The 27628-nt window shown below is 33.2% G+C and overlaps 1 protein-coding gene across 4 annotated transcripts in view; it reads left to right on the forward strand.

Annotated features, from left to right (window-relative positions):
• The window catches only part of LOC119833648 (nephrin-like), a 164713-nt gene that overhangs the window by 130866 nt on the left and 6219 nt on the right, over positions 1 to 27628 (forward strand). For 3 of the 4 annotated variants that reach the window (XM_038357751.1, XM_038357754.1, XM_038357750.1), the window contains exons 6-15: positions 476 to 682; positions 7642 to 7796; positions 8316 to 8460; positions 10090 to 10220; positions 13088 to 13250; positions 15723 to 15874; positions 18050 to 18272; positions 19901 to 20116; positions 22700 to 22828; positions 24038 to 24130. In XM_038357751.1, the coding sequence (XP_038213679.1) occupies positions 476 to 682; positions 7642 to 7796; positions 8316 to 8460; positions 10090 to 10220; positions 13088 to 13250; positions 15723 to 15874; positions 18050 to 18272; positions 19901 to 20116; positions 22700 to 22828; positions 24038 to 24130 (1614 nt within the window). The remainder of the gene's footprint in view (positions 1 to 475; positions 683 to 7641; positions 7797 to 8315; positions 8461 to 10089; positions 10221 to 13087; positions 13251 to 15722; positions 15875 to 18049; positions 18273 to 19900; positions 20117 to 22699; positions 22829 to 24037; positions 24131 to 27628) is intronic. The other variant, XM_038357752.1, reaches the window with a different exon arrangement.

Here is a 27628-nt window from a genome sequence, read left to right on the forward strand (position 1 = left end):
AGTAATAAATGTTATTTGCAGTTAACAATTTTCTTTTTTCTTTATTACAATATTTATGGCAAGACTAGGTATAGTAATTTTAGATTATGTTAACTGCGGTGATTGGGGGAAATAAAGCAACATCTTTTTATATTTTTTGTACTCATGAATGGACGCCTAATCTAGTCGGTCATCCGAGATCCCCCGCATGCAATAACACGGGTTCAAATCCCGCTGCGTGATAATTTTTTTCTATTTTTACAATTTCTCAATCTTTAAAAATAGCATTTCGCTTCCCACTTCTATGTATTCTGAGTTGGTACATAACATATATTCTATATAAAATTCAAATTACTGTACATATCTGTCTGTTACATGGGTTTGTTTAAATTTTTGAATTGACTTAAATGTTGATATACATTATTAAACTTAATCCAAATTTACTGACAACTTTTGCATTTACAATATTTGTAATATCAGTGTAATAAATCATCAGGCAACCCCATACCCCGAGTGCAGTGGCTGCAAGGCGAAACGGTGCTCGCTACCCTCGGGGCTGGGGAGGTGCAGCACGGTAGCAGGTCACTGACCCTCGTCGTCATCAACGCGACGAGAGCACATCTGTCCGCAGTGTACACTTGCACTGCTGATAACACGATGCTGTTGTCCCCACAGCGCGCTACAGTTCGGGTGGACTTGTACTGTAAGTATGGGTAGGGTAGAGGATTATATAATCTGCGGATTGGATGAAAATATAGTAAGCTAACTGACTCGGCAAACATTGTTCTTCCAAAACACCGTCATGAATGGTGCATGAAAATTAATAATAACCGATTATCAGATCTATCGAATATACATATAAAATTTCATTACAATCGCTATAGCCGGTTTTCGAAGAACAAAGAAATAAATACTGTGGCACGAGAATTTTATTAATTTTTGTAAAGGAAGATTATTTTCTAATTAAAATCTCTGTTAGAGTCCTAAGAATCTAGTTGATTATATAAAAAAATTATATTAAGATTATATGAGACGAAATACGTTCTTAATTTTTCTTAAATAAACGTAACGAATGTATGAAATTAAAACATGACGTATAATATATTCTTTAGATTGTAACATGGTACCTTATATTTAAAATCTTGGAGGTTTGTATGCGGAAAATGATACAGACAAAGACATCAAAACATAAGTAAATACAGTACCTAGGGAGAAAATAAAAAAATCATCAAGTGTGTAAAATACTAATTTCAATATTCACTTGATTTTATCTCTAATAACTTAAACTAAATAAATAAATAATATAATAAATAAGATATGATGTCAAAATGGCCCCCACGTCAGTATAAGTTACAGATAAAGTTTCTTTGCTTCTTTCATTGGTCTTTAGTGTCATGTGTGTGATTTGCATAGCTAGTCTAATATACAATATAAATAATAAAAAGACAATAATACTCATAAATACGTTAAAGAAAAGGTATTACATATTAATTTATACTCTTAAGTATACATAAAAATTGATTATAGAACATTATCTTTATCTTTTCACAAAATGATCTTGCATTAATTTCGGTGTTTAGTTCAGAAATTGTTTTCTGACCTTAAACACAAAAGAGCCACTCTCCTCCAGCTTAGATTATAAAAAAAATCCGACTGAATTTATAATAAATAAGCATTATAATCCTTAAAGTAGATATTCAACAAGTGATTTCATCACGTTTTCTCATAAACAAACTCTAAAATTGTAATATTCTACAATTTTCAACTGTAAAATCTAGATAGACAATACATAGATAAAATATCTAATGTGGACGATAAATGTACTGATATTAAGGGCAAATCAATAAACATCGATGATTCTCGCAAATAAAAACCTCTTTATTAAACCACCCTATTGTTAGTTGTATCGGATGTTTGCGACTTCTCGACTAGTTCAATACTCAATATGAGCTGTTTCATAGACGTGCCTACATTAGTTATTTAAAGAGGCTACATGCGCTAGAAGCGTATTTTATAATGCACTAGCTGTTACCCGCAGCTTCACTCGTGTGGTCAAACAAAATGTGCATGGTAGTATTTATCAGAATTCTTTCTTAGCAAATGCCTGCATCGTAGCCTGCAAGCTTGATGGATTCCTAAATTTCAGCCTGATCAGTCGAGTAGTTTGTACTGTCATTGAATCACCTCTGCCTTTATGTAATAAGATCTCATTATTATCTCACACTCGTATATCTTCTTTTTTTAACACGCTTTTATTAAGTTCACCTGTATGTTTGTTTGTTTGTTTGTTTGTATGTTTGTTTGTTTGTTTGTAACTGACTTCTTTGGGCGCGATTTTGACCCACTTTAAACGGCCAGATTTCGTTCAAACTTTGTAGATTTATTGAGGACCGATGACAATACACTAATTTGATAAAATTATTCCAGTTTTCAATTTGCAAAATATGATTTTTGTTAAAGCGTGTTTTATAGTTTTTTTAAACTATTATATTTTATTTATCTTTTTTAAGATCTTATATATCTTGTAATATGTCTATGATCCGGTAAACAAAAGAAAAATACACGATAATCAGTAAGATATATTCCGATTTTGTAATGTACTTAAAACAGACGGCTGCCATTTTTTTTTTTTTTTGTATTGATAAAGATCACTGCCATGCCTCCAAATATTTATTTTTACGTTTAATAACCACGCTAATATGTCCAGTCATTGTAACGTTCTGTCAAATAATTCTTCAAGTAATATATTAATTCAGTTGTAATTCATTTTTTGTTACAATCAATAGATTTTCAGTAAATCGCGTGTTCTAATTTCTGAGCTACAGTGCGTGCGTTTGTGTGCCTGCAACTCCGTGTGCTCACGTTGATTGTAAAAATGTGTGCGTGCATCATACTTACTATGTACTCTTGATAGACGGTAGTCCCCTTAATAAAACGGGGACACTCGTAGCGTTAGCGTGGCGGAATGGCGATCTCTTTATTGAATATAATATGGTAAATTGATTGACTTATGTTAGTTATCTCACTAGCTGCTTTGTGAAAGTTCGTACGGGTTAACGTGGAATAACAAAAATATGAAATATGTCACAACTATTGTCGTATTATTATTATGACCGCCTCCTTTGTACAGTGGTTAACGCGTGAGCGTAGAACCGAGGAGTCCTGGGCTCAATTCCCGGTGGAGAAGCACTAAAACAATATCTCGGTCTGGCAGGACATAGAAGGACATAGAAGGCTGACCACCTACTTGTCCCTAAAGAAAATCCATCAGTGAAATAGATGTACATCACCTGCCCCAGATCCCACTAGGGACACGGGACTTCACTTAATTGTTGTATTATATTGGTACCAATGAAGTTTCTGAATAGCTATAGATTTTTAAGGTATATTCCTGACTCATAAGTCATGTAGACTATATAGACTGCGAAACTGCTAGTTATTAGAATACAATAATTCAATAAGCAGCGATGCTATATTATTCAAAATTATTATTACAATTACATAGCCCATCCACTTGACCGCATGTCATGTCATGCGCAACTGTGGTCAGTGCGTAGCCATAGCAACGCCAAACAAAAAAAAAAACTCTTAACTTCTGTATTTTATATTCTTCTATTCTGTTTATAATAAGAACGTTTCAAGGATTTAGATAACAACTTTAACTTATAAATTTAATAAACTTATAAATAATTTCTATTCCGACTTTGCTCTGGGTTCACAATTTATAGCCTACTAGCTGCGCCCCGCGGTTTCACCCGGGAATTATATATAGGAATATCGGGATAAAAATTTATCTATATGTTATTCCAGTTGTCCCGCTATCTACGTATCAAATTTCATTGCAATCGGTCCAATAGTTTTTGAATGAAAGAGCAACAAACACACACACATCCTTACAAACTTTCGCATTTATAATATTAGTAGGATAGAATAGGATTGTATAGCACTCAGATCAATAATTCCTGAAATCTGTCTTTTCTAGTTAATCGGTACAGAAATTCCTGAGATAAATGCGTTCAAACATCTTCCACTTTCATCATCAGCCCATATATGTTCCCACTGCTGGGACACAGGCCTCCTATGAGGGTTCAGGCCATTATCCACCTGGCCAAGTGCGGGTTGGCAGATGTCACATGTAGTCGAACTTTTTGATTCTTGGACATGCCGGTTTCCTCACGATGTTTTCCTTCACCGTTTAAGCAGTGGTGATGTTATCCACATGCGCAGATAAATTGAAAAATCAATTTGTTTCCTGCACGCTCGCCCGGTCTCGAACCCTTATCGATTTTGAAGTCCGAGGTTCTCACCACTGAGCCACCACTGCTTTTTTTCTTCCACTTTATATTATTAGTATAGATTAGCATAGAAATAGATATGCCATCCGATGACGATCGACTACCAGATATAATATGCAAGTCATGCTATGTTTAATGATTTATATCGCAATGACACACGCTAAACGCCCAACATTGATATTCAACAAAATTATTCAGGTACTTTGACGTCGATATTTGCTTTCCTGCGGACATGACTTCTCTATTTTCGCTATTGAAATATGCTTTCTGTGGCTGGATATGATTCCTGGGAAATGATATTAATAAACAATTTATTATGACCATAATAAGAGATAAATCAATTTTACTCCATTACCCTGCAGGCAGACGTATTATGTATCCCATTTCTGTTTCAATTTAGTTTCGTTCAAATACTTGAACAATCATTATAGCTGAAAATAAATTAAATGTTAGCAACAATTTGACGATTCTATGAAGCTTAGTTATTAGATGTTATGTTTGTATTAATACTACATTTATGAATAATCGGAGGCTATATTTTTATATTTACAAGGGTACGTTTTTCTCTCCATAAAAACGTTAAAAGAAAAAATTGCCTAATTGTTCGAGCCGTTTCCGAGCTTTTAGCTACACATTTGGAGATTTGGCCAACCCAAACCTGGCCAGCGTGTTGGATTACGGCCTGAACCCTCATAGAAAGCCTGTGTCCTGGCATTAGGAACATATAGGGGCTAATGATGATGTTGATGACAATTTCAAATTTCGAATTGGGCTGGTGGGTTGTAAAATTAAAAAAGAAAAATTTAATAAAATATTAGCAAAAAAGAAAATTGATTGACGTTCGAGTAACTGATTCATTTATGGTTTGATTCACATGTTCGCGGGGTGAACGAAGCGACGGCATATTTTTTAGGTCAAAATGTCTATACAGTGAAAAAGTTTTATTACGCTACGGTACTTTTTAATCAATAAATATCTATCCATATTCGTTATAACTCACTAACAAATTGAAGATTTTTTCTTGGGAACCGGAAAAGTTTTACCTATATTTTTTTAAATTTTGCACCCTGGAATCTTATATATTCAAATAATAAATTATTTATTTCTTCAATAATTAAATACACTCATATTTTTATTTATGTTATGTAGCTTATTAATATAGGTATCGCTGTAACAGCAAGGATCATTAAATTACCTCATCGTTACAGTATTAAGCTAAGTGCGATACATTAAATAACGTCTATTAGCTCATTGATCAACCGGAGTAATAACGTGATCGTAAAATATAATATTTTAAAAATATATTTTTAAACAACCACCGCTTCTCGGTGATCGATCGCTCACTCGCCTTCAATTTCCTTTCTCAACCGAGCCATACAATTTTATATTTCATATTATTCATCCATCCATGCCAAAGACCTTGCTAATTAAAAAAGTTGTATGAAATCTCATTCAATATTAGCAACTGAACTTTTTGACGCGAGCCGTAAAAAGTAATAAATAAGAAAATTCCACAGTTTCAGAGTTGTTTTCGGGAAAAAAATGAACTTGAATCAATTAACTCGAGAGAATTTAATAAAACCCCAAGTTGGAGCAATAATAAATTACTCTAAACTCCGCGTATTTTCATCACGTTTCGTATAAATGATTGTTTTACTCGGAAAAATTGCATTGCGGTGAATGCAGGTGCGGCCCAACTCCGCAGCGGAAAATGTTTTCGCTTCACTAAACAGAATATATTTCTCAGATATAAAACTTGTTTCATACTTGCCCGGAAAAATGACGGCGAATGAAGTTCCCTTTTGTTTCGTTGGTACCTAATACTTTCGCCAATTGTTTCGTTGTGTATTGTTTTGTAATAATAACTCGTGATTCATGCATAGCCAAGGCTATAGTTAAACACCTCCATAAAACAATCTGGATAGGCTAAAGAGTTAAATTTAACTAGCATCGTGTGTGAGTGTGTTCTTTATTAATACATTATCACGATTTCCACAAAGCAAAATATCGCCTTTGTTTTACAGTTTGCCTACTTAGCGGCGACTTATTCAGGTATAACTCGGTGTCCTGGTTTTAAAAGCGTTGTTCTTGTACTGATATTAAATAATACTACAATGCTTAATTATAAAGAGATTAATTAGATGTTCCAACAAAATGTACAAATAGATTACTTCAATATGTGCGCCCTAGCACCAGTGAAGGCATACTAACTAGATGGATCTGAGACAGTTAGTCGCAGGTGCGTCGAATTCTCATTCTCGTTTCATCTACTTATTGCCAAATACGTCGCAAAGCCATAAAAAGAAATTTCAGACGCAATATCAAAGGAGAGATAGAAAAATATTCAGTTACATGTACGTAAAAGCCTATAAGAAGCCTGTTCCTGTTACTTTTATGTATTAAAGCATATTTATTGGCGGGTTACTTGCTATTCGAGCGAAATAAAACTCTTTATCAAAATACACTTGAGGCGGGAAACGGAAATATTTGAGGCAACTGTGGGGAAATTTGGTGTGTACGGTGTATAATATTACTCCTCCTTTGGATATTACATCCTTGCTTTTTTTCAATATTTTTATTATTAAAGATATTATTTAGAATATTACATCTTGTACGATCAAATGTTGGCAACGTGGTTAGATTATGGATAAGAGGATTGTATAATTTAATAACTGTGGGAGTATAAATACGCTTTTGATGATATTGATTTGATAATTGTGTAATTGATAACAGTCTCTGGTGAGGTTAATTACCTCCCTAAATCCGCTTTGCGGCCCTCACTTTCTATTTTGTTAAAATTACAAAATATTTAAAGTAAATTATAAATATGTCATATGAACTACTGAATACGAAGTTGAATTAATGAGATAGTTTTGACACTGTATATAATTAAGTATCCAACGAGATTTGTTATTCAAAGATATGTATTTCTAAAGAATATAACATAACATTTTGATGACAAATTCTCATGCTAATTACATATCATTTTAATGTTATAAATCTATAGCTTTATATATTATTTATATCGCTAAGACTCGAGAATGGCGCAACCGATTTTGGTAATTTTAACGTTGATGAATAACCATAGTAGTCTAGGGAATGTTTAAAGGTAAGAGAAAAAGATAATTGTAAATTTTTTTTATGGCGCAGCGTAGTTCGCCGAGTCAGTTAGTGTTAAATCTCTATAATATATATAAATTTCTCGTGTCATATAATTTACTATACCCCTCCGAAACGGCTGGACCGATTTTTATGACATTTTGCTAAGAATCGGCATACATCTTTTTCATACACCTAAATGATAAGAGTAAGGTAGAACAGAGTTTGCGGGGTCAGCTAGTAAACTTATGAAGATTTCTGTCCACAGTACGGCCTCTAACAGTGGAGATAGTATCTCGAGAGCAACCACTATCCGTGGGAAGAAAAGCAGAGTTATGGTGCAAGTCTACCGGTGCCAGGCCGCCAGCCACCATTTCGTGGTGGCTTGGAGGGAAACAACTCAATTCGGTTACTAAGCAACGGGTAAGAATAAAGTTAGTTAGATGATAATGCATGTGATGTTTTATTTGTGTACTAGTTGTACCCCCCGGCTCCGCCCGGGTACTCATTTATCCTAATTGAAATAATAATATAAACTAATCTATCTTATTTTTATAAGCAGTGGTGGCTCAATAAAAATATACCAAGTTCCCAATCAATCATCATCATCAGCCCACTTATGTTCCCACTGCTGGGACATACACCTCTTATTAGGGTTCATGCCATAATGTGGCGTGGTGGACGCTGGCCAAGTGCGGGTTGGCAGATGTCGTCAAACTTTTGATTCTTGGCCATGCCAGTTTCCTCACGATGTCTTCCTTCACCGTTTGAGCAGTGTTATCTACATGTGCAGATGAATTTAAAAATCAATTAATTTCTTAAGTCGCCTGGTTTCGAACCCCCGTCTTATCGATCAAAGTCCGAGGTCCTCACCACTGAGCCACCACAGCTACACATTTTATTCCAATAAATACGTTCTGTTTAAAATGCATTCGCTTACAGGATTTAGAGGACAGAAACGAGACACAATCGCTTCTGCAGTGGACACCGTTAAAAGAGCATAATGGTCAAGTGCTCACTTGTAAGGCTGAACACGAGAAATTTAACAGATCCACTATTGAAAGTAAATTGCCTCTTAACATATATTGTGAGTACCTTCCGATACTTTTAGTGTTTATTTGTTACTAGCTTCGCCCCGCGGTTTCACCCGCGTAAGTCCGTATCCCGTAGGAATATTGGGATAAAAAGTTGCCCATATGTTATTCCAGTTGTCCAGTTGTCTACGTACCAAATTTCATTGCAATCGGTTCAGTAGTCTTTGCGTGAAAGAGCAACAAACTCACACACATTCTTACAAACTTTCGCATTTATAATATTAAGTAGGATTAGTAGGATAGGATGTGCGACGGGGTGGATGTTGTTGAGACGTTTGGATAGACAAAGGACTGAATGCAAACTGCCTCGTACAATTTTAGTATTTTAGTCACAGTTTTACGAGACTCATGAGATCGAGAAGGACCTCTTTGATTCGTTTTATTTCAATTGTTACCTCTTTAAATTTCGTTTATCGATGATTTATAATGAAAAAAATAATAATGGACGAGTTATTTTCATTTTTCGAGAGCACATCCAGGTTAATTTCTTGGAATTTTTTAGAAATCAAATAAATGAAATACCAACCGTTAAACCATGATAATTATGTTTTCATTGAACTCCCAAAAGATTTAATAACGTAGCTACCTATTTAAGGTAGTTAAAATATTTTTATTCAAATTTGGATTCCAATATAAAGCAATGTTATAAATATTTATATGCGATTAATTTAATTTTTTTAAAGTTTTACTGTACTGTAATGTAAACTTAATTTAATTACAACATAAATTATTTTTTTATTATTATTTACTTTACCACGACGGTCATGCGGTCTCAGCAGAGGTTAAATTTGACAATTGAAATGTCAGCTGTCAATGCATTATGTACTCCTAGTCCTTTAATCTCATGAATATAAAACCTCATTAGTAACAAACTCCTTGCGGGTGAATCTAGGAAGTATGACGTTCCAATCGTTGCTTAGTTTGATATTACCACAACCGCAAACCACGGAACAGATACGTAGAAGCCCACAAAATGATATGTAATCAAAGCATGTATCTGAAACGTATGAAAACGTACAAGTTTTTACCCTTATAATTAATATTGCGTCGTATTGGATGGTATATGTTTACGCTGTACTTATAAGAGAATGTTTAATTTCGGAATGAAGTTTGTTTAGGTACTAAATAAGTAATATTATTTACGTACATTTTCATTAATTAACGTATGCTTTTTTTTCAATGGAAATTTAACTAAGTTTACAACGATTCGATTAACATAGAATACTTATGGACAAAATAGATAATTTATCCGATTATATCCGGTACAGAAAATGTTTAATTTTTATTTTTATAGTATTGAAATGCTTTATAAATGAGAAATTTACTATTCTTTGAAAATTTTCTCATGCATAAATCGATTCAATGCTACAAAATTAAAAATATGATTAAAGTTTAAATATGAATTTTCATATGCATTGCGATATCTGTTGTAAAATGACATTCTAGAAATTTATACCGTCTCACCGTCGTGTGTAAATGTCGTACCTATGTTTTTAAACAAACAATAGTTACATCGATCTTCAATCCCAGTTACCTTAAGTATTGAAATCAAATATGCATAGAAAATTCCCGATTCAGTACAAAAAGAAACTCAATTTGATATAGACTGAATATTTGAACAGACGTGCCAGAAGCGAGGATGCATCTCGGCGCAAAAATGAACCCCAACGACATAGAGGAGGGCGACGACGTGTACTTCGGCTGCGAGGTCGACGCCAATCCGCCGGCTTACAAAGTGGTGTGGGAGCATAATGTGAGTGACGTGTCTGTTTATATACTTACTCTATGTTATTTTGGCGGGACGCTTTTTTATTTCCGCCTTCTAGTTTTGTGGATGTATATATATAAGAAATTTTTTATTGCTCTGCTTCGTTATAGTCTTTAAACGATATCAAAATACAACATATCTTTCTATGGCAATATTATTAAATGGATATGTTTTTATGTTTGTAACAAATAAACTCAAAAGAAACACCACAAATTTTAAGGTTATTTCAAAAACCTATATGATTCTATAGTAAACATAGTTTTTATAAAAATACTTAATAATGCTTTAAGGTTATGTAAGTTAGTTATTTAACCCGAGCGGAGCCAGGAACATCGACTAGTAGATAGTCAATAAAGCTTGTAAAAACAAAAACGAATCGGCGCCAGTTACTTAAAAAGTAATTGCAATGCGTGTCAATATTCAGTATTCATTGTCAATTTATTCGACACGAAAAATTAATCTTTTTATTTACTCAATAAAACGCGAGCAGGACGTGAGTTTATTATACAAAATAAATAATTCAAAGCATGATGGTATCCAAACCCGAATTATACTAGCTCCATATTGTTTCCGTATTGTTAAATAATTAATCTCTTTATTATTTCTCGTGTCCCAATAACAGTATTATTATGTTTGATTGTACAAAATAAGAATGTTTATCGATAGACTTTGCAGAAACTATAAGAGGACAATGTTTCGACAATATTTCGAAGTAAATAAATATATTAAACGAAGATTGAAACAAAAACACATAGCTATCTACATATTTTTTAGAAAGCTGATGTGAAAGGTGGTGTGTTTTATCTATACTAATGATAAAAGTTTGTTTGGACTCGCTAATTTCAGGAACTATTGTCTTATTTGGATAATACTTGAGTGTTAGATAGACAATTTATGGAGAAAGGCTTAAAGGCGTAACATCACGCAAAACGTGGTTGAAACCGCGGGATATAGCCAATTCTAGATAAGCATTATACAATAATATCTACTTTTAAAAACGTTAATACTATAATATCATTCAAACTTCGCTTGAATCTGATAAAGCTAAGGACTAGTCTCGTAGATACTTTTTTAAAACTGTCACTTATCAAACGATAGAAAATTTAATGTCACCAATAAAAACAAACAAGTAATCAGTAAACGCTAATATTGTATTCTTCAATACTCAAACAGTTCATTTGTCCTTAGGCTTAACGCAAACAACGCTTCAAGTAACAACACATTCGGACCATGATTATGGGCTAATATATAGAGCATACATGTCGTTGTTACAAGGCCTATTAGAGCTAATTATTGTATCTAATAAATCAATCAACCGTTCATCCTCGCGGCTGATTGACGTACTTGTTACGTAATATATCAAGCGGAAAATATCACTAAGTCCGTATAATGTGGAATGTATAAAACATTGTACCGTACAATAATTGGAGAGAAGAGATGAAGTTAAATAAAATTGATTGCGGTAAAAGCGTAGCATGTATTATTTGCTAACATTCGCTCACTTGTAATGGCGGGTAAAACGAGTATTCAAAATGAGACTTGTCACTCAGAAATAGTGCAGCTTCCGACTGGTAAAAGGATTTGTAAAATGTGTTTTGAGTAATTCATCACAAAATGTTTCATAATAACTGAATATAGCTAGTTTCAAAGAAATTAAAGAACACACTTTAATTATAGAACCAATTACTGTATAAATTGCTTTCGTACAGAGTGTATGTAAGGAAATGAAATTATTTAATCCTGATAATCTTTATCAGCATAATAAGACGGATACATGAAATTATTTTATTGCCACCGATACTTGATAAGTGTACAAAGTTTCAATTAAATTTGTCCGATTAAAGTTGGTCACATCGTATCTAAAGGTGTCGGTTACAGACAAACATACAGATACATTTAATAACAGTATGTTTATAAAAACATGAAAGATTTTTACTTTCGCATAATCTTTCTATAAATGTACTGTTATACATTATTGTAGTAAATTGGGACGTGTGTACAAATAATGTTTAAAAGTTTTGATTTGCATTTAAAATAAGGAAATAACTAAAAATGTTAATGTGGAAACGGAATTAATCAGCATTTCAACATAATAGCGTTATACAAGTAAATGTCTATCTATGATTTTATATTCCTCCTTTCTATATAGGACAATCGTGTTGATCCAATTTGCATTTAAATGCACTCTTTTGTACTCATATTATCGCTTGCTCGGCGCCAATGTTGTTTTGCTTTGAGCTTAAAGTGCGACTCGAATCACTGAAATGTTTTTGATTGCGCTTTTAATGGTTGTGGTTATAAGAAACATAACTGCAACGAGCGAACGGCTACAACCACATAATTAAAATGCTTCTGTTAATTATGAGACATATTTAAGAAAAAATATAGATATTACGGAGAAATTACGCTATTGTTTTACAGTAATTATAGCAAAATTTTCAACTGACTACAAAAAAGGTGGAGTTTATAAATTTGACTATATTTTTTGTATATACTATATACTGCTTCTAAAGCTGGTGGTACTGTTAAAGTTTTATCTTATTTTGAAAATTTGAAGACAGATCAGTTTTTTGTTAAAAATGATTGTATAATTGATATAATAATTTGGAAAATAAATACGATGTGGAATTGTAAAAAAATGAAAGTTCGTATTTATTTCCTTCACAACAGCAATTTAGGTATAAACGTAAATTTTATAAAATTCAATGCGGATGTTTGATAAGATGGTCGATCACCAAACCACGAGGTCGAAATCAACTATAACACTATAAGCTTTTAACCACACAATTCTAATATTATACTGCATAGACATACATGTACATAGATAAGTATAAAATTCTCCCCATTTCCAGGGTGTGCTCCTCCAACATAATCCAGCGAACGGGGTGATATTGACTGGCAACACTAACCTAGCACTCAGGAACGTATCGCGGCATCAAGCTGGCTTATATACCTGCACGGCGTCCAACGTAGAGGGCGATGGGAAATCCCCTCCACTGAGGATGCAAGTCGTTTGTAAGTTGTGTTTTGGTATCTAACTATAAGTATTTACTAATATTTTAAATGTGTCCGTCGTGCACATGTCAGTGAAGCGGTTTTGTTATATGAGTTGTATCTGGGGATAGTTAGTAGAGTAGAGAGTGACATAGACTACTTTATAGGGATAAATTATAGGAATACATTATAATGCGCATTGGAATCACTCCGAAATTCATAAACTCCGATAGATGACTTTATATCAGCTATCATAATCACAGGTAAATATTAAAATTACAACCTCTTTATCATATTTAATTGTTCACCTGTACTTGCTATGTCTGATTACCACATTCCTAATTCTAGAAATAAAACTGTCAAAGTTGTTTTAAATATATAAGCAGTTAAATCATCTCCTATTGGGACGATTCCTATTGTACAATTAAACATATTATTTATTCTAGGCTATTAACAATACTTCATGTTATTTCTCACATAGTATTACATATATACATACAAGGCAAGTATGACGTAAATCGATATTTATAGATTAAATTACGTCTTCATGACACATTCGAATTGGTGTCAAATTGCATTCTGTTATTTCAAATCATGTTCTTTTTGCAATGCTTGTATGCAACCAACCCTGAGTCATCAAATAAAAGGGCAATATTCATTAGTAGCATATTGAGCCCCCCGCTGTGTCTTAACTAGGTATTTTATGAACACTACCATTTGTTTAATAACAATTTCGTTTATGAGAAACACATAATTTGGAAATATTTGGTATCGAAGATTTTACTTGTTTGTTTGAGCGTACTAATCGCAAAAAGTCTCTGGCGTTTTTAAAAGTTCTTCATTCATCCACCGTTTGATATGTAACATTATCCGCCCATGGAACATAACATATTCTATAGCACCCAGTGCTAGCATATGTGTATCACGGGAGAAGTCGAAGCTTATATAGCGGGATAGTTATTAATATTTACTTTCAAAAACAAAAGTCACATTTTAAGGAAAACCTTATTTATTATCCTTAAGGTGCATTTTATCTATCACTATAATTCCTGTGTCTAAGATTCAACTTAACACATTTATATTAGTCTTATGACAATTAAGGAAACTCTTAAAAGTTTAATGTATAGAATAGAAGAAATAGAGAACTATAATGTTTCCAAAATTGTAACCTTGATATTGAATACGCAGCCAAAACTATAACAATGGACCAGCTATCATCTAGAATCCCTAATCGATTGGTTCAGAACAATTGGACGAAATAATCTAATCAGTGAGGTTCTTATCAGTAGAAAACGACAGACATTGTGTTGGAGGCCTTTGATTCGATCACAAAGAGGTCCCAATGTGGATCATTTAATCTATTAGGGCCTAATGATACGGCGCTTATAGTATTCCACGGGTTAAGTAATTGACTAGATATTTCCCAAAATTATTATGCAGACTATAATTTTTGGTACATTTGTTATCTAGGGGTTTATATAGAGCAGTTAGAGGAGTAAACAGGTTTTATCTCCGGATCGTTTTTTATTATAATTCCAAGGATTTAGGTTTCTCAGCCTTCTTATTCTCCATGTGTTATCTTATCTGCCAATAAATCTGAAAGTTCTAGTCATGTTCATAATAAATTAACATGACTAGAAACTTTCAGACTTGATCTCCCTAACGATTAAATCTGTTTTAGAACAAACGTTGCACATAATATAATGTAACTTTGGGTAGTTGGTATATGTGAATGAATACTTCTCCTAATATAAATTTATCCCTTTTTATATCGGACGTAGCCAAAGCGAACATTCGTTGAAATTATTTTGTGTATTTTTGAGAAATGCCATTCTTAATTCGAATAAATTTGTACTTTCGAGAATAATTTAAATGATTTGCAATTTGAATGTGAGTGAAGCTGTGGGCATAAGATGTACGAGCTAGTTGTAAATCGGTCAGCATAAATCAATGAACGCGTTACGAATACGGTGCGTTGTAGTATACATGGCGCAAATACACAATTCCAGAAATATTTATATGTCATTAATTGATCGACTTATAATCCTACTATCCTACTAATATTATAAATGCGAAAGTTTGTGTGTGTTTGTTGCTCTTTCACGCAAAAACTACGTAACCGGTTGCAATGAAATTTGGTACGTAGATAGCTGGACAACTGGAATAACATATAGGTAACTTTTTATCCCGATATTCTAACGGGATACAGACTTACGCGGAGGAAACTGCGGGGCGCAGCTAGTAACTAATAAAGTTCAAATATTTTTTGAGTTTTTCACTCTTCGTGTGTCTCATAAAATCTGGAATTGGATGTTTCTCTATATATACTAATCTGGAATGTTTTAAATTGCAATATTTTTGGTATAAACTTTCAAAAAATTACCAGAGGTGGTCGGTCTAAGATAAAATATTACTGTTATGGCACTTATAGTTGCCCAAATCGCCTCGAGCTAATGCTAAACAATCATGGAATTGAGTGTCCGTTCCTCACAGACAGGCCGCTGTGTCGGACGCGCGAGATCAAGTTAATCGGCGCGGCGCTGCAGGAGCCGTCAAGCGTGGAATGTTTGGTTGATGCTTTTCCTCCGCCAGATACCTTCGAGTGGACGCTGAATAACTCCGCTGGTTCGATAAAGGTGGACGCGGTGAGTGCATTGTGTTACAGGTTACCCATTTTCAAAGGAAAGCAATGCATATTTGTTTTGCAAGTACGAACCAACTTTTGAAACACTGGTGTAATAAGGAGCAGTTGCTTCTTATTAAACCCATTCTAAGCTGAAAAGAAACAAATCTGATAACATTACAAATTAACTTTATCTACAATATTCTTTGTACTGTTTTGCTTAATACATAATATAAAAACGTTATACAAATAGACAGGCTTATTAATATTGACTTCGAATATATAATCTCACACAAATTAATAGTAAGTATACGATTATATTAACGGTATTAAAGGAACAATAAACTTGTCCATCCCAATTTTATGACCCTTATAAAGAAAGGGTGTTATACAGCCCACTGGATACTTTTGATTTGTATTTACGCAAATATATGTACGAATTGAGGAATCGGGGCCACGCTGCATACAAAGCGATGTTTACAAAAACCCGACGTTCTTTGAACATAAAACGACCGTACTATCTAGGAATAAAAGTCAAAATAGATCCTTTACATGAAATTACTTAATCGCTTCTTTCAGAAGGTTCCTTTGATATGGGATAGACGAATGGAAAAAAATACTTTTTGGAGCGTCACACGTTTATTTCAGTTTCTAGGGGAATACGTCTTGATTCTTTACAATTCGACCCACGGGCATATGATATTGAGTAGGGATTATTTTTCGTGATTTCTGACTCAAATGTTAAGTTCTTGTATTGAATATTTTATAAATATTGTGTAACATGTGAGCTTTACGCTTTTTATGTGTTCCTTTTGATGGATTTTCCTTCCAACCTACGCATTTATGGTATTTCATTATAATGGTATGGAATTTATTTTAATATTGATGAAACGCAAGATATTCTCATATTCATTATATTATGCTATGAAAATAAGATTTTCTGATTTAATTTTATGTTTCTGTCGTCCATGTTAAACTTTAGCTGTTAAAATTTGATCAAAATTCTTGACCCAAGCTCCGCGGTGGGAAAATTAATAGCATTTTATAACAGCAGCGTTATAGCACGTTTTCTTGACAGAAGTTCTGGCGGCCGTAAGATTAAACTTCATAAAATTGAGTTCCATTTTATTTTTAAAGCAAATATTTCATCGATATTTTATGAGTTTTCTTAATTTTTTACACCAGTTTTTGTAGTTCTAAGTTCAATTCTTTATCAAATTCTGTATATAAATCAATATTAAATATATATTATAAATGATAAATATATAATATCAGTAATTTATTCAACTAATGTAGTCAAGATAAAATCGTTTTGGACTTTCAAGATCACATTAAATCAAAACTTTGTTGAACAGAATTTTAAAACCTCGTTAACTCGTAACCTCCAGGAGATACAGATATAAACCCTTTTAAACAAAAGCTTCAAATATCATAAATTATCAGTCTATATTTATTCTGGCTTCAGCCCGCTGGCCAATTAAGATTGGCACATGTCATGGAACTTTTAATCCTGAGAAATGCCTGTTTCCTCACGATGTGAAGTGAATAACATCGACTTACATACAAAAGTAGGAGATAGACATAGTTATGACATGAGGAACAGAAATAAAATTGAAATGCCTGTTTTCCGGCTTAGTAAAGTAAAACATTGATTTATGGGACAAGGTATACGCTTATACAATAGAATTCCTCATAGTATTAAATCGTTTAGTAGTGCTAAATTCAAAAACTATATTAAAAATGTATAAGTTTAGAGAGCCTACTATAGCATTAATGAATATATGAAAGATGACAATCCATGGAATGTTGCCGAATAATTCAAGAACCACAGATCAGTTCATTGGCATCATTGTTATGTACATGTTACATAGTATGTATATATAAAATGTATAATTTTTATTATTTTAAAAGAGCAACTACAGAGTTTCTTGCTGCTTTTTCTCTGTAGAAACTGCCTTCCGAACCGGTGGTAAATGTTATAACTGTATAATATGACGATTCAAAAGCGCTTCTATAAGAAGTCTGGTTGAATGAATAAATGTTTGAGTTTAAGTTTGTTTGTGATGTTCACCGTTTCGAGCACTGGTGGTGTAAATAATACGCATATAAATTTAATAAAATTGTTACCTACCTTGTCTCACCACTGAGCCACCACAAATACTTCAACCTTACCTAAAACTAACATCTCCCTCCCCAGGATCGTTTCACAGTAAACGCCAAAGAGGGCAAATCAATACTAAAATACACACCTGTATCGGACGTGGATTACGGCACGCTATCGTGTCGTGCGACCAACTTGGCAGGCCAACAAGTCTCCCCTTGTGTCTATACGCTGCTCCCGGCTACTCGACCGGACCCACCTACCAATTGTACTGTGTACAATTTGACTGACGATTCGCTGGATTTGACGTGCCTATCAGGTATGTAACGTAGCTTAGTTTAGGCTTGTGGTGATGTAGCTGGAATTGGTAGAGATTATTGGGCCCAATTTACATTTCTCTAGAAATCTCTGTCCAATTTTCTTCTTGTTAGGAATCGTAGTAGATACTGGACAGATAATATTGCTTCCTTCTTTGCGTTGTCAGTATCAGATCGTTTTTATGACTGTTGGAACTCACTTTCTTGCACACTCACTCTCTCTCTATATTTTATTTAACTAGTAATAATACTTGAGAATTTGTTTTCGGCGTATTTTTTTAAACAAGTGCCTACTAACTTAGAAACATGTTAACGAGCACTTCGACTTTGTGTTACTATAAAGATGAATATTTAACATAATCTGTATATCTGTGTGCATAAATCTTATTTTATTTCAATCAATAAATGAAAATAGGTAGAAAAGTAAGACAAAAGCAATATTATTATACTTTTAAACGATCACAAACTGGACAATACATTAATTCATGCGTGTAGATGCCAATCTACTGTATTGTGTTTAATTTGATAGATGATTTGCTGGTTGTGTCGTGTTAATTTGGGATACCTTGACGGATCGGTTTCGTGATCTTATCCCTTGTAAGAGGTCAGTGAGGCAGCGTGAATTCCCTGATCCATCATCAAGCAACGAATTATATCGTTTGCTATTAAAAGCATTAATACTTAACCTGTATAGTACTTTTAAAATGTTAATAAATTATGTATCTTAATATTATAAAGAGCCAAGTAGGTACATACATTTTTGGAACCTTCAACTTCTGAATTATATTTTTGTAAACATTTCCATTTTATATTGAGATTACGTCATTCAATTTTGTGGCCTATTTTGAAGGTTTTCCGTATTTCAATTTTCGTCTTCAATTGCAAATAAAATTCCGCATAAGAAAAGAAAGGGGACGTATTTATTAACTCCAAATAAAATTTCACTTAGGTACTTACTGAAATACAACATAAAAAACTTGTAATTCGCGCTTGTATTTACGATACAGTAAACATATAACCTACCTATCTACGTAACACATCCATTTTCTAAACATTATTCACCCCGAGTTGTGGCGTTCTATCCATATGCGACTGAAAACAGCGCTTGTCTAATGCGTATTCCATGTGTTTAGAATACTAGACTGCTCTTGCTTCCGGCTTCTTGTGTATGCGATATATTTGGAAAGTCTACCCTTTGACGCACATTTTGCACGTGCATATACGTACAGATGTAGGTAGTGTTATATACAAATTGTCATGGAACGCAACTATAATGGATTTCTAGGATTTGTAAGCGTTTTATGGAATCGATTACTTTTTGAATTTACGTTTTTATGATGTGGAGTTAATATTAGCTGAAAGAGTTTAATCGATTCTTGTAACATGGGCTTTGTTTTTAGGAAGATTCCCAAAAATGCGATGATTAGCTAGTACTTATTTTATTTTTTATTTATTTAAAAAATATAGTAAAAGTTTAAACATAAGTTATACTTATAATTAAATATTGTCATGCTGTCTATGAAGCTACTGTAAAATAATAACTCGTCTATTGTTTTTCACACCAGAAAAATCATATCCTAAATTTAATAATTTCTTTAGCTACTTCTGCTATAACAACGAGTGTTCCCAGGTTACGAAGGCGGGCTCTCCTGTACATACATAGCAGAAGTGTGGGCTAATGAAGGCCTAGTAGTGAACTCAACTAACGCCATGACCGTGTGGAATCTGCGCCGGCTTGGCGCCAAACGCCATTTGCGCGTTGTGGTTTACGCGGCAAACGCACGCGGCCGATCCGAACATGTCAGTTTCAGTGTGGAAACTGCACCTAGATTATCGCCGAGAACAGGTTTGCTTTTTGTTAATTATTTAGTTTTTTTTTTGTATTGTATTCGTGCTCTAGTTATAACAGGTTGGGTTCAGTCAGAAAAAAAGATATACCAATTAGCTTTTCGCCCGCGGCGGCTGCGGAAATTTCCATGGGTTAAAAATGTTCGCGCTAAAATGTAACCTGTACTTATCACTCTCTAACATCTTAACCAGATACAAAACTCGTACCATGAAATAGGTTGTTGGCGACGCACATTAACAAGCAGTACCGTTTCGCATTTATAAAGAAGTAAGGTATTAAGGATAGTATACAGAATTTCCAGAATTTTTAAATTCAAACTAGTTTTAGAGCACTTAGATGTCGAAAAATAGATTGCTGTGCTTGTTAATTCTTCGTTACAATCAGTTTACCCGATCTATAGAATAAAGTACATTGTATCGGTCTAATATACGTTTTGATTATATCAATATCAGTTAGCTAGTTTTCATTATGGAATGTTGAACCAACTAGTTTTTCTCTGTATATCCTACGCAAAAAACTACAGAGCAAGTGAGCATTTATGGGTATTACGCGGAAAAATATTCTATCCTTATAAATCTATTAGTCCTGTGTCTTGGCTCTCTGGTCGTGTAGAATCTTTGTTTGGTTGAAACTCTGAAGACATAATGACTGTACATCTTGTTAAAGCATTATAATATCTGCTATATGACTAGGTTTCACCCACAAGCAATTCGTTTTAACCGAGGTCAGATAAGAAAAATAAAAACGAAATTCCGGATTATAATATGTGTTTTTTTTTTGCAATTTCGCTATTTAAATACAATTCAAAGAAGAACACACTAAATAATTTATAAATCTTACATAATATTAATCATATTTATCTCATCTCGCACAAAATGTCATGTAAAGAGAAACATTCTGAATAAAAATTGCCATTTTTAGACTACCATAATAAATCAATTCACAAATTATCTTATCGCTGGCAACAAGCCATCTTATCCATATTAATTTGACAGTGACTAATGATGACGATCCTGTGTTAATTATTATTACTAATCACGTCATTATTAAGTTAACCCGTTCTTAACATACTGGTGAATTAATCCCAATGCCTTAATATGTGAAGTTTCATTAAGCTTGTTCGTTAATTTGTGGATCCTTTCAGTGATTCGAATACGACCAAACTGATAATATATATCACTACATAGTATAAAACAAAGTCGCTATCTCTGTCCCCATATCCCTATGTATGCTTAAATCTTTAAAACTTTGCAACGTATTTTGATGGGATGTTTTTCACAGATAGGGTGGTTCAAGAGGAAGGTTTATATGTATACCATCGATTAAACTACTTCAAATTCAACGCGTGCGAAACCGCGGGCAAAAGCTAGTATACGTATCTCACCTCACTCTAGTCAGTATCCCACATCCTTAAGAAGTGGTATTTGTGGAGGCCTTACCAAGGGCGCCAACTCGGTTGTCCTGTCTAAAATAAAGAAAAAATATTTCATTTTTATTTTAATGGCATAAAAATGTTTTATAAATGATAAATATTTAAAGAATAGAAAAAGGTAGCCATGACGCCGGTCGTTGCCACGTTACGGCAAGACACGAGTCCGAATTCCGCGTCATGATCGAATTTTTTCTATTCTTTGAATTTTATCATAAAAAAGTTCTTATTGTAACGGTATAATTTAATTTATTTCGAATACTATGTAATAAAGTAAATCTTAACTCAAGTATGTCTTAACGATATTATATAATCTATTTTGATTACTACAATAAAATCTTAACTGAATTTACTACATCTTAACCGAATTTTATCGGTAGTAAAAAATATCAACCATATTATGAATACCCTGACACAACTACGAGCATATCACCTTCATCCTCTTATTGTTCGAGCTTATACTAAAGACCTCCCTGACTTGTAAAATATTAGTAGGCAATTTTTTGCGTGCAAAAATGTCTTTTGAAAGCGGCTTTGAAGAGGTTGCTTAAAACTTACGGTATCTCCTTAATTTCCGGCTTACGCGCCATCTTGTAAAACGCGATAAAATGAAATACATATCTGAAAGTCAATGTTAGGTAGCGACAATCAGGTTTAGAGCATTTCAAGGGAATTAAAGATCGATAGTATGTTTGCACTACTACTTCTAATATGTTTGTACTGTGTTTTATGTTGGTACTATCTTAGAAAAGTATAATATTGGGGCGTATGTTCTTTTCTTAGTTATGCTAGGTGAAATCAAACGTTTTATTTTTGTCTCTTTTTTCCCATTTTTTATGTAATATTTATTATATAAGCCATAAGTTAAAGTTCTGTTATTTATTTTTATGATAAATTTGTAGAGCTTCTTATAAAAATGAAGCAGCAAAATTTGTCTAAAGCATATATTTAAACCCCAGCCTGCTTTAGTCCACAAGATGGTTTTTTATACTCTAACTGTACATTCCAATCAAAGTCAGCAATCCGAAAAATCATAGAGCAGTCATTATTATAATTAAATGTATAGAAAAGAGACTCGCACGTAAACGCTACAGTCTCAGCTTTGTAGTTGTATGTAAAATGAACATCAAATAATAAGAGGTCTTTTATAGAGGCCCAAGAAGCTTGGGAAGTGAACTGGGCAGTGGGAGGTGTGTTGGGCGCCGCGCTCACTGTTGCTATCATTCTATGCCTCGCCCTTATTGCGACGAGACTACGGCACAATTCAACGAATTATGAAGGTTTGTATTCAGTTTGTTTGAGTTATTTAATGTTACTTCTATCTAAATATACGAGTATATAATATAGGTCGACTGACTGACATAGTGATCTTACAACGCACAGCTCAAACCACTGGAGGGATCGGGCTGAAATTTGTCATGCAGATAGATGTTATCACGTAAACATCTGATAAGAAAGAAAATGATAAGTTCTACCCTCACGGGGATGAAATAGGGGATGAAAGTTTGTACCATGAAAATTTGTTAAGGTCACGCAGGCGAAGCTGCAAGCAACAGCTAGCTTAAAAATAATGAGATAGATACATAAGTCTTATTACCTTCCTTAGTATACTGTGTATTTTTCAATGCTGTAAAACGTGTGTTGAATTATCACTTATTATATCAAGATTCAATAATCCCCTTAAATATAATAACATAAACTGTATAGTAAACGTAAATAATTCATGTATTCAATTGATACAATAACTTATTTAAACGTTGCTTTAAATATTTCACAGGTAAATATGTTTTCATAACGTGAGAGGAGTGGGAATTGTGCATCGCAAATTTGCTCTAAATTCAGTTCGTTCATTCGTGTTTTGAATATATGTTTTGTGTTAAATTATATTAATACTGTCATTATGTTATATCGTGTTGCAATTATTAGGGTATTAAATAGATATTCTAACATTATGATATTAGATACTCAATATGGGATATTTTTAAAATAACAGCGTAATATTGTGTTTTAATTTGTACATAACGTAATTGTAAATCTATATGATACGATAAACGTTAGAAGAGTTATAAAGTATCATAATGCAATATTTTTAATTTTCCTATAAATCAAAGTTTTAATTTAAAAGCATTTCGAGCACTAAAAATATGTATTTACTTTTACTTTTGCTAAAGACATTACAAACATCAATAACTTTAAAAAACCAATTAAAAGGCTTTGAAAATATTTATTTTAACAAAAATTGTAATTAATATAGATATTTATAAAATTTGAGAATATAGATTTTTTCTTATGACTGGAAATCGTTCCTGTTATGTTAAACTTGTTTAAAATAGGACAATAATGTAAACAAGAAAAGCTTATCATTAATATTAGTATGCAAACAGAAGCAATGTCTTTTTAATTTGTGATTGTTTAATTAAAAGTAGGTAATGGTTACAAGTGTGTCGCTTATATATCTGTGCTTCTATTTATGATTATATTTCTTGCAGTATCAATGCAATCGTCTAAAAACCAAAAGGCGTCGTTGCAGAAACGAAGCTCTCCCGATGACTGCAATCCAGATCTAATACCATTGAGTAAGGGTAAGATTATAATAATATAGTAATATATTCCACATCATAGGGCGAAATAACAACTACTAGGTTTCCGCCCGGGGCTTCAGACATATCCTATAGAAATGAGATCCTTCACCGTGATCATAAGTAGCCTATGTCATTCTCCAGCCTTCTATCTGTAGATACAAAAATCATATCAATCGCTTGATTACGACATAAACGCTATTAGGCATCTAGTATTTGAATCCCTGAGGTGTACGGAATTTTGTATAGAGATGGTATTAGTTCTTGACGTGTTATTTATTATTTTTAGCTATACATGCCACTAAATATATCTTATATAGTAATTGAGTAACATTTAAAAACTATGAAGTTTACGGCAGTCGAAGATTGAAAATAAAAACAGTGTAAATTGAACATATCACGTGAACAAAGTCGTCGAACGACACATTTTGCGGTTTAACTACACCTGAAATAATACAAATGGAAATGATACTGAAAATCAGTACTGAGGTGTTACATCTCAGCTGTGTGGCGTACACAGTCACATAATATTATTGATGTTAATGTAGATACCTACATAATATACTTCAATAGATGTACTAAAACTAGTCTAACCTATTGAATTCACTACGGATGGAATCCTATTGAATTTAAATTGAAATTATAGTAATTTAAATCTAACACAAGGCCTTGGATTGGGTCAGCAGTTAGATATACGTGATTTCCTCAATAAGCGAAACTGTGACGTCTGTTATCATCTTACGGCTGCCATAAACAGTAACTTCAAAGCGATTATTTGTTTGTAATCAAAATCAAACACACAAAATTACAAATTACGTTTTTTACATTTTATTATCCCATGCGTACTACTAAATACATCAACTAATACAGTTTAATTTATACTGAAATTACTAGTACCATATGAAATGTATTTAAATTTGAATTTGAAATAAAAATCAACATGGCCTTTGAAATTGTCATTGATATGCATACGCAGACAGCATTTGCATCTGTCTACGTAATAAACATGATACGTCATGTACAAACATTAAATTATTCATATACAGATGCTCTCTAGTACCAGTTCGTATGAGGTGTGTGTTAGCATCAACAAACAGCACAGAAATAGTTTTCACGTAGAATTTTAACCTTAACGCTCGCTTATTATGAAACAGGCGAAATAATCACTCGATTTTGCTTTCTATTGGTGGAAATTCAACATAAACATTTTGTACATCTATTGAAGTTTCCTGTATATTCGTCAATTATTTCTGGGGGACACAATTTTCATCACGAACTATTAATACACAATCTTACTATATTATAAACGTGAAAGTTTTGTGAGAAATGAACTGATTTTAATGTTCCTTGATAGTGTACCGTATGCATAAGAATAACACATAAGCAGCCACTAATAAAATATTATAAGTACTTTTTTTAAGAGATTTTTTTGATTTAATAAAGTGTAGGAGATGGCATGTTCATCCAAAGAGTTGAAAGCATGTTATGTTTAGTTCCTATATGATAAAACTCGATTACGGGAAACTAGACAAATTGCTTCAAAATTTACAAACTTTTATGAAGAATCAACAAATTGAAGCAATATACACTATAGACAGTTCAGGAATTCGAGTTTATGAACACATTATTTTTCTCATCAAAATAAGACTTCAAATGAAAACTGCCATTAGAAAATGTTTCCATGATCAATGTTTCATGTTTCGTTATTGATCCCAACTTACATTTCGTAATTTTCCATTACGAATGAATACGGGCCTTTCCGAGATAGGATCATGTCATTAGGGTGAATAGACCGATATAATGGACGTGTCACTTTATCCCGTCTTCCTTGGACGCTATTTTGTAAGGATTCATTAGTATTAGCAATCTTTAATTAGGTGGGATTTAGATGGCTTTCCTATACTATGTTTAGCTTTAAAATAGACGTTACATTGTATCGTCTTATGAATCATAGCTTTTAATGAGATTTATAAAAAAAGGGATAATCAAATCATAATCTTAATATATATTTAACGCAAAGGTGTCTGACTGATTCATCTATTAAAGCATAGCCAAAATACTGCACCAATTGGGCTTAAATTTGGCATGTAGATAGTTACTACCATGTCGGCATATGTTAAGAATCGATTCTGATAAATTCTACTGTCAAGGTGACAGGGGACAGGGGATTAAATTTTATACCAGAATTTTTTTGGGTATGCTGGCGAAGCTGCGGGCATTAGCTAGCATATTGTTTATACCTTTTGGAGCGAAACTTTCCCTAAAGACAAAATTAAATATACACATAGATGATAGGTTTTATAATGTGGGTTCAAATCATCTCAAATTTCTGGCTTTGAAATTAAATTCGAAATGTATCAAAACTTTCCTGTATTCTCATCAAGTTTACTAACACTATGTGAATATCTATGATTTAAATAATAAAATTATGAGGTATAAATGAGTTTTATATCGAAATTCGTGCTAGCTTTGATTCAGACTGAGCCTAAAACTTTGAATGTTTTTCTATTTTAAGACTCATTGAAATAACCTTCGCACTAGTATGGGTGTAGGTTATTTATAGTGGTTCTCATCAAACTTCAATATTGGATTTTTTGTGACAAAAGTATATTAATAAACTGTAAAGTCGTTGGAAATTACATTTATGGAATTATAAAGAATAAGCGAAAAAAACAGATCGACGTAAATATTATGATTTTTTTTATAATGACAAGATTGTTTTGTATATAAATTAAAGTTTAATAGCAAGCTAACATAATAGTTAATTAAATTGACCGACCCGCGAAGGCGCAAAAAAAAACCGAAATTTACTTATAAATAATTTAATGTAATAAAAAAAATTACATTTTAAATTATATCTAACTTATTTACTACGTCGACCGCCTCCTTGGTACAGTGGTTAACGCGTGAGCGTAGAACCGAGGGGTCCTGGGTTCAATTCCCGGTGGGGACGCACAAAAAAAAAATGTCTCGGTCTGGCAGGACACAGAAGGCTAATCACCTACTTGTCCCTAAAGAAAATCGATCAGTGAAACGGATGTACATCATCTGCCCCCACTAGGGGACACGGGACTTCACTTTTTATTTACTACGTCCCTCCGGTTCAATGTTGGAACCAAGAGTGTGTCTTCGGCGGGGCAGCGTCGCGGTCGTGGATTGCCGTCATCTTTTCTGGAACCGCAGGTGTACCGCAGGTGTGCGCGATATCGCAATCGTTACCGGGTAGACGTTCTTACTGGGTGGCCTTATGCATCTTCTTATAATTAGTGCGTGTTGTATGTACATAACAAGTTACCAAATAACTTTAAATTTGAGTATAGTTTAAATTTGAGTATAGTATGAGAATCGATTGTCTATTGTTCCCAAAAGAAATATTTTACGCGCGTCTTTCTTTATAAAAATAAATGTCTAAGGAAGTTAACTTAAATTGTATTGTAATTATTGTCAAGTCATGTTAGAAAGTCATCTTATTAGCTGAACAAACATAGTTGGAGCATTTTC

Source organism: Zerene cesonia, chromosome 17, assembly GCF_012273895.1.
Source record: "Zerene cesonia ecotype Mississippi chromosome 17, Zerene_cesonia_1.1, whole genome shotgun sequence".
NCBI lineage: Eukaryota > Metazoa > Arthropoda > Insecta > Lepidoptera > Pieridae > Zerene > Zerene cesonia.